Source organism: Pempheris klunzingeri, chromosome 20, assembly GCF_042242105.1.
Source record: "Pempheris klunzingeri isolate RE-2024b chromosome 20, fPemKlu1.hap1, whole genome shotgun sequence".
Classification (NCBI taxonomy): domain Eukaryota; kingdom Metazoa; phylum Chordata; class Actinopteri; order Acropomatiformes; family Pempheridae; genus Pempheris; species Pempheris klunzingeri.
Window position 1 is genome coordinate 19,867,838 of NC_092031.1, and position 8,710 is coordinate 19,876,547.

General features: G+C 47.7%; 1 protein-coding gene across 1 annotated transcript in view; it reads left to right on the top strand.

Annotated features, from left to right (window-relative positions):
* fasn (fatty acid synthase) overlaps nucleotides 1–8,110 on the top strand; it is a 31,789-nt gene extending 23,679 nt beyond the window's left edge. Inside the window, exons 32-42 of the mRNA XM_070852157.1 lie at nucleotides 422–645; nucleotides 884–1,085; nucleotides 1,226–1,377; nucleotides 2,140–2,231; nucleotides 2,321–2,715; nucleotides 3,463–3,654; nucleotides 3,827–4,054; nucleotides 4,634–4,845; nucleotides 5,087–5,185; nucleotides 5,638–5,889; nucleotides 6,045–8,110. Of these exons, the coding sequence (XP_070708258.1) occupies nucleotides 422–645; nucleotides 884–1,085; nucleotides 1,226–1,377; nucleotides 2,140–2,231; nucleotides 2,321–2,715; nucleotides 3,463–3,654; nucleotides 3,827–4,054; nucleotides 4,634–4,845; nucleotides 5,087–5,185; nucleotides 5,638–5,889; nucleotides 6,045–6,182 (2,186 nt within the window). The 3' untranslated portion in view covers nucleotides 6,183–8,110. The remainder of the gene's footprint in view (nucleotides 1–421; nucleotides 646–883; nucleotides 1,086–1,225; nucleotides 1,378–2,139; nucleotides 2,232–2,320; nucleotides 2,716–3,462; nucleotides 3,655–3,826; nucleotides 4,055–4,633; nucleotides 4,846–5,086; nucleotides 5,186–5,637; nucleotides 5,890–6,044) is intronic.
* The last annotated feature ends 600 nt before the right edge of the window (nucleotides 8,111–8,710 follow it).

Sequence of the window (8,710 nt, forward strand, 5' to 3'; positions counted from 1 at the left end):
AAAATGTATAAATGTACACGTTTCCCCTGATAAGATAAGAAATCTAAAAATCCATCATTTGTGTCAAACATAATTCTTCTCAGTCATCACTCAACCTATTTGTATATCATGTCAGACTCTTACGTTAAGTCTCTTTCTATTATTCCTAAAAATCCTCATCAAGTATGATTGAGTAATGCAATGCAGTAATGATTGTACATCTATGGACGCATTAAAAGGTTAGAACCTTCCAGTGGAGATAAATGACGTAGGAACACACACCAAACACTGTGTGCTCCTGTGTCACATTCAATGTTCTCAGCATCATCTCTACAAGTCACTTTGATACTTTGCCCGTGGCTGCCGACTGATGGTGTGGATCACCTGCAGCGTGGGGGCCGCTGTAAGCAGCCTCATCATGTTGTTGTTGTCGTCTCCCCAGGCATGGCTCTCTTCCTGAAGAATGTGGCATTCCACGGCATCCTGCTGGACGCTCTCTTTGAAGAGGGCAACCGGGAGTGGGAGGACGTGTCCCAGCTGCTCAAGGAAGGCATTATGGGAGGTGTAGTTCAGCCTCTGAAGACCACAGTGTTTGAGAGGGACCGAGTGGAGGAGGCATTCAGATATATGGCTCAGGGCAAGCACATTGGCAAAGTCCTTCTGCAGGTTAGTTTCCCCCCTGACCTTCACACTAGTGGAAGAGGACTAGATTGTTCCTAGTGGACCAGCCTGTCAGAGAACACTGAAAGACTTACTAATACGCCTGAATATATATGAGTAAAAACATAGTGAAAGGAAAACGGAACGATCCTGGAACATCCGAGGTGCTTCAGTTAATACTTTGTGTGTCTGTTTAGCTCCACATAATAGTTGTGTCCTCTCACCGGCTCTTCTCCTTACACAGGTGCGTCATGAGGAGAGCGCTGCAGCAGTCCAGGCTGCTTCCCCTTTATCTTTCCCAGCTATATGTCGCACCTTCTGCCCCGCCTCCCACTCCTACGTCATCACTGGTGGCCTGGGGGGCTTCGGTTTGGAGCTTGCTCAGTGGCTGACGGAGAGAGGAGCCCGCAAACTGGTGCTGACGTCTAGATCAGGCATCAGGAACGGTAAGACACGGTGGACAGGAACACAGCCTGTACTCTCCTGAGACTTTGCTCTGGAATCATGATTGAAGCAAACATCAGCACATCAGCTTGTGGTGCCGTCGTAGCCTTTTCTCACAGTTCTGCTTTGTAACTGTTGCTAGGTTACCAGGCGAAGCGCGTGCGTGAATGGCAGAGTCGAGGTGTGGAAGTGCTGGTGTCGACCAATGACGTCAGCAGGCTCGAGGGAACGGAGCGCCTCATAGCTGAGGCCAGCGCGCTGGGCCCAGTGGGCGGTGTCTTCCACCTCGCCATGGTAACCCCACCACCAGAACCCCCCAGCTCTCTGATCTTATACCTGCCAGGAGTATAAAATCTGATTTAAATCAGAAATGCTTTTTGTTTTCAAATGTAGAAATGCTAACATGAACATGTCCCCAGTTGTTCATGATATATGTCAGCTGACTGAAGAAAGAAAAGAAACAATGGAGTAGACTGCCGTAAATCCCTTGAGGATGAAATGTAAAAACTTCTGTAATCCTTTTGCACCTAGTGTCGTCATGGTCATCAGGTTAAAGTAGTTTCTGACCTGTGAGACTAATGACACTCCCATGAGCCTCAGCTGGACTTAGTTTAGTGCTAATCGGAGCGTTCTAGCTCGCCAACATGGTGAAGTACGATGCTGAACATCTGTCAGTGTGAGCATGTTAGCATGCTGTCGCTAACACTTCACTCAAAGGCCCACCTCACCGACGTCAGTCTGCAGTTAGTGATGTCTCTCTAAACATGGTTTCTTTTCTCTTCAGTATTTAATTGGTTCTGCCCACAGTTTACTGTTCACATTTAACGTTTAAATGTCACTGTGCAGCGGTGTCAATGCGTAATGAAAAGCCTACCATTACATAGAAATAAATCACTGTAGGGCTCCGCTGTAATCATGTCCACCGCAGCACTGCTGTCGTGTCCCGTTCACAGGTAACTCTGACCTCTCTGGTCAAAAAAGTGCTTCTACATTTAAATTCACAGTGATTGCATGTTGAAGTAAACATGAGTTGCATGTTTGGGATGTCGTTATCAGGTGTTGAGAGACGGCATGTTGGAGAATCTGACTCCGCAGCTCTTCCTCGATGTTAACAGACCTAAATATGACGGCACTGTGAACCTGGACAGGTGAGACACTCACAGAAATCCCTCCATTTGGAGGGAAGTCAGCTGTTTGCTTCTCTCTGGATCTTCACTCACTTCCATTCCCTCTCCAGAGTGACCAGAGAGACGTGTCCAGACCTCAGCTACTTCGTGGCCTTCTCCTCAGTCAGCTGTGGTCGTGGCAACGCTGGCCAAAGTAACTACGGTTACGCCAACTCAGCCATGGAGCGTGTGTGTGAAAAGCGCCGCTACGATGGCCTGCCGGGAGTGGCGGTCCAGTGGGGGGCCATCGGCGACGTGGGCGTGGTGCTGGAGACCATGGGCGGGAACGACGCTGTGATTGGTGGCACCCTGCCGCAGCGCATCGCATCCTGCCTGGAGGTGCTCGACCTCTTCCTGTGCCAGCAGCAGCCGGTGATGTCCAGCTTTGTGCTGGCAGAGAGGACGGTGGTCAAGAGTGAGGCAGGAAGCCAGAGAAACTTGGTGGATGCAGTTGGCCACATTCTGGGTAAGAACCAAGCCATACGGAAGCACTCGTACCAACGACACTGTGTGTATTCACACCGGCCGTCTGCTGTCAGGGGTCATGCTGGACCTGCTGCCTTTGGATTAATGATGCTTCACAGAAAAGTCATATTTGTTAATACCTCTGACTTAGATGACGATCAGATCACATTTTATGACAAATTAATGCAGAAAACCATGAAATTCCAAAAGGTTGACATACTTTTTCTTGCCACTGTACATGTATAGTGCTGAAAGTACCGTTAGCCAGCAGCAGCTAGTGTCTGAGAGCTGCACTGTGCTCATGTGTAGTTTTTAGTAGTAATCCCAGCTGGGATCAGGGGTGACGGTATTCACAGCCCTGATTTAAGGTGTTTGTGGTTTTGGAGAGACCTTGTCTTTGAAGCAGTAAGTGGTTTAATATGGATCCCAGACATCTATGTTATTGGCCTCCTGGAAGTCTGTCTAGTTCAGGTCATAAGCAGTTGTTGATTTCTAAGCTCTGCTGCATGTTGAACTGTACTGTACAACACTGATTGGAATGAATGACCTCATTTGAACACAGTCTCTATTTCCCACAGTTACGTAGTTTCCAGGAAATCAATCGTAAATTACAGATCAACCTTGAGGCTGCGTAATAAAACAAACATAAAAAATAACATAACATAATAAAACATAATGAAAACAGCAAAACTAGTTTGCTGCCCTAAATTCTGGTCCATCAGACGTTTCACTGTGCCCCCCCCCCCAGGCGTGCGGGACGTGAACAGCCTGAATGCTGACGCCTCATTGGCCGACCTGGGCCTGGACTCCCTGATGGGGGTGGAGGTGCGGCAGACTCTGGAGCGCGACTACGACATCGTCATGACCATGAGGGAGATTCGCCAGCTCACCATCAACAAGCTGCGAGAGCTGGCCAATAGCAAGCCAGGTGGATCAAACGGTATGGTTCAGAGCTGCTCTCACACCTATTCTGAGACATGACGAGGCGTTTCTGAGAGAGTCGTTTATCTGTTTCACCGGTCTCCACTTCCTTGTAGAATGTGGCCTTTTAAACCTGCAGACGCACTCAGAACAGGAAGAGTTTTTCCTCATTGCTTCTTCCAACTATGCAGAATCTCACCACGCTGCAGCGAAGAGGGACGGCGTTCGCTCTTTGCTGGAGACCGATCTGACCCAGATATTGGTCAATCCCAGCGGCCCCACTGTGACGCCACTCAACAAGGTCCAGAGCCAGGAGAGGCCGCTGTTCCTGGTCCATCCCATCGAGGGCTCCATCGGCGCCTTCAAGACACTCGCTTCCAAGCTCAGCGTACCTTGTTACGGCCTGCAGTGCACGAAAGGTATTCTGTGTTCACAAGCACTCACTGTGGCTGATGTCAGTCCAGAGAGAAGACAGCTGATCTGTTATCATGTTAATACTGTGTGTGTGTGTGTGTGTGTGTGTGTGTGTGTGTCTGTGTGTGTGTGTGTGTGTGTGTGTGTGTGTGTGTGTGTCTGTGTGTGTGTGTGTGTGTGTGTGTGTGTGTGTATACTGTGTGTGTGTGTGTGTGTGTGTGTATACTGTGTGTGTGTGTGTGTGTGTGTGTGTGTACAGTGTGTGTGTGAGTGTGTGTGTGTGTGTGTACTGTGTGTGTGTGTGTGTGTGTGTACTGTGTGTGTGTGTGTGTGTGTGTGTACAGTGTGTGTGTGTGTGTGTGTATACAGTGTGTGTGTGTGTGTGTGTGTGTGTGTGTGTGTGTGTGTGTATACAGTGTGTGTGTGTGTGTGTATACAGTGTGTGTGTGTGTGTGTGTGTGTGTCTATACAGTGTGTGTGTGACGTAAAATACACACATTCATAAAAATACAAGTGTGAGGATTTGAAGTGGAGTGTGATAGTACGATCAGTCAAGTTGACTCGGTGTGTCCCGTGTCCCCCAGCCGCCCCCCTGGACAGCATCCAGTCCCTGGCAGCCTACTACGTGGACTGTATCAGACAGGTGCAGCCAGATGGGCCGTACCGAATCGCTGGCTACTCCTTTGGTGCCTGTGTGGCATTTGAAATGTGCTCTCAGCTTCAGACCCAGAGTCGGCCTGTGGAATACCTGTTTCTGTTTGACGGCTCACACTCCTATGTGGCAGCGTACACACAGGTTAGAGACATGAGCTGATCCTCTCACACACACACAGTGAACCCACAGGACGGTCGAGTTTAATGACGTGCAGGGGTCCATGAAGTCTTTCCTAACTTCTCTGCTGATGTCAGAAAATCTTCGGGGCACATTTTAGGCTAAAGCTGCCCAATGAATGTTTGATGCTGCACTTTGGGAACAGCTGGAGGTTAAAGTAGCTGTGGGTCTGCTCTGCTACACTAACTCACTCTCTGGTTTCCAGACGTACAGGGCCAAGCTGACCCCAGGCAAAGAGTCAGAGGCTGAGACTGAAGCCTTGTGTGCCTTCATTCAGCAGTTCACAGGCATCGAGTACAACAAGGTACAACAAGACGGACACATGAGTGTGCACACACACACACACACACACACACACACACACAATAAAGATTTTCCATAAGTCACTATCAGCTCCTCTACAGTGTAGAACATCCAATCAGAAACTTCCGACAAATGAAGCGAACCATGGTTTGATCTGGACTGGACCACCTGCTTTCATCAGACGGGGGAGGTTTCATATTTGTGATTTTGGTTTGGATTAAACTGAAGAGTCCGAATGTCCTGATCAAACCAGGTGTGAACTGTGTTTTGGGTTTGCTCTCACAACAGCATAGAAGAACACTGGCTAAATAAGCTGAAAGTGGGATACTATCAGAAGGCTGTTACATGGCACAACATGAGGTGGACAGGTCTTTGGCTCCATCACTGTATATTGCTTCACAGTCCTCTAGTGGTCTCCATCCAGCCCTCTGATTGGCCCCTCTTATCCTGCAGCTTCTCCAGATTCTTCTCCCCCTTGCGGACCTGGAGGCCCGTGTCAACACTGCAGTAGACCTAATCACCTCCAGCCACAAGAACATCAGCCGAGACTCGCTGCACTTTGCAGCCACCGCGTTCTACTACAAGCTGAAGGCCGCCGACGGCTATGTGCCTGCAACAAAGTACCGCGGCAACGTAACGCTGCTGCGCGCCAAAACCAGCAGCGAGTACGAGCAAAACCTGGGAGCTGACTACAAGCTCAGCGAGGTACGACGGATAAGTACACTCCCACTCTGAGCTGAGCTCAGCTCACTTCATGTACTGGGGGAAATACAACAAATGTCAGCGTTTCTTTTGCCAACGCCAGCTGGCGGTTGCTTGTGCTCTGCTCACATGCTGAATCAGTGCGTGTCTTTCTGCAGGTATGTGACGGCAAAGTGTCAGTCCACGTCATAGAGGGAGACCACCGCACCTTCCTGGAGGGAGAGGGGGTGGAGTCCATCAGCAGCATCATCCACAGCTCACTGGCGGAGCCTCGTGTCACAGCAAGGGAGGGCTAGTCGTGTCCTCCCCGAGCACACCATCCACCTTCACACCGATTCCCCAACATTCCCGAGATGGCTCTCTTTCTCCCGTTAGTTCAGGATGTGTCGGTTTAACTTTGTTTTATACGCTGACAGTAATCCAGTGAGTCTTTGGACACAGCAAGTTAACGTTCTGTGCCATTTTCCCTAATACCCCAAACGTACCTTATTCCTCCTTATTGCACCTTTTTAAATCTCATCGATTCAAGCCACCTGTCAGCTCTGCGTGGTGTCCTCCTGTCTGCTGAAGAGAAAGTGGGTCAGTTTGTAGTGTGAGTAGGATGTTCTAAGTTATCTCTTTGTGTTGCCATATATCACTCAGCTTTTTTTTTTTACTGTGGTTTGGTTCCAATTTTAAGCAATTTCTTTAATCAAGAGTCAGCCATATAGTGACCGATGATGTTTTATAACTTATTAAATAGAACATCTGTGTTTGTCTCAAGAAATGCTGAAGGTTTTTGTACGGTTTACATGGGCTGTTTCCATAGCGCAGTCGAAGAAAATTAGGTATTCGTCACTTTAAATTGCTGTTTGCTCCATCTGTGTGGATATCAAACTATTCAGGACTCACAGGCGTCACTGTAGGACACATTAAACTAAGTTAGAGTCATTTAGGATGAACTTCCCTGGTGCATCTGTTGGCCACAAACAACACAACATACAACAACCCCCCCCCCGATGTCCCAACAACACAGTATTAAATGATATACTGTCCAAATACACGCGCCTGCGTGGGGGTGGGCATGTTGTTAAAGAATAACTGAGACGATGAAATTCTAACAAAGTTCAATTTGAAGAATAAAGACGCCAAAACACTGTGGAACATTTTCAGTGACGTGATTTCATCCTCCGTTTTCAGTTTGATCAGTTCAGTTACGGTCTATTATCCGGTTATTAACATGTGTAGAATGTAGTGTGATGTCTTAGACATAATGTTACTGTACCTCTAACATCAGAACTACTAGAAAATAATCTCATCTCTAAAGCGTGAAAGGCCGACGTGTCTGCAAAGTGATACCAGGTCAGCTGTCCTGTCGCCTCTCTTCCTGCTCCTCCTCTGCTTTCATGCTTCCACTGTACCTGTGAGTGACGCTCTGCTTCTCTGTCGCTCAACCTGCACACAAGTCAGTTCAACTGCCAGAAAGTTACTCCTGACCTAAAAACGTTGACCACATAATATTGCTGATATGATCATTTGGGGCATTTTTATTTGTGTGTTTTCCAGTCGGACACAAAGCTAAGCGACCGCTTTGGTGGGTTTTTAGTTGTTTTTATTTTTTCACCGCATTCATCTGCATCATTATTCTTGTCAACTGAGCTAAAACGAACCAAAACTCAAATATGGAAAGCCTCTAAAAACGTATTTATTAATGTAGACAAAGACAGTATGTCAGTGAAGTGTCTTTCACAGTGTAAGAGTGAGCACACTGGATAACACACTGATCTGTAAAACATGGTTTAAACTCACAGTGTTGTTTTTTTTCATGTAATTGTAAAGAATGATCTGTATCCACGTATCCTGATGGAAGAATAATGATGAATGTTTGTCAGAAGTTTTCACCCTCAGAGGTTCCAGAGTGTTCTGATGGTGATGGGCTGAATGGGTTTGATGCACAAGTGTCAGTGGTGAAAGGCTCTACCCCCCCACCCCCACCCCCCAGAGCTGTCTCTGACTCCCAGGTTCCTCACTTGGTTTCATGACCCCCAGTAAGCAGTCCAGTCCCACTATACAGCAGCCAGCCCGATCCTGAGACCTCCCATCTGGTCTATGAAGGGTCGGGACACTGGAGGGAAATGTGGTGACTGAGTGCATTGAAAAGGAGAAGGAAGTGACCGTATATGCTCTTATTTTGAAATATTTCCAGTATGTGTTGTTACGACTAATAAAGGCCTCCCGCTAATCACCTCTTGACTCTTGTGTTTTGTCGTAGTTGAATGTCTTTGGGAACAAATGTCTGTATTTGTGTGTGTGTGGGGGGGGGGGCTACAGGGCTTAAACAGGGAAAACCTTTTCATTAAAAGTGATGGAAGCATTGAGTTCTATTTCAAGGCGATGACTCGTAAGTTTCTACCTACCTACGACAGAAATGGAGTTTAGCATGAGTTCAAGCCCCCCCCCCCCCCCCTCTCTCTCTTCTACCCTCAGCTGATTGTGGTTTCAGTCTTGCACTTCAGCATTCAATACAATCTCTCTATGAAATAAACTGAGCGCTCCTCACAAACAGACCCCAGACTCTAGTGTTTAACACCAGAACCCCCCAGAGCTGTGTGCTCACCCCCCCCCCCTGTTCACACTGGATCACTGTCTGGATCAGAAAGCTACATTCAGTTTTCACATCGACTCACTCGTCAGCAGGCTTTGGTAAAAACAGAGCCAGTGTTCCTGCTCAGTGGGAAATGGATCTTTGGGAGCGTCTTCTTGTCTGCTGGATTATGGTGACATCATCTACAGACACACCATTAAACCACCAGAGTTTACTACCAGGAACAATTCCTTCATATAA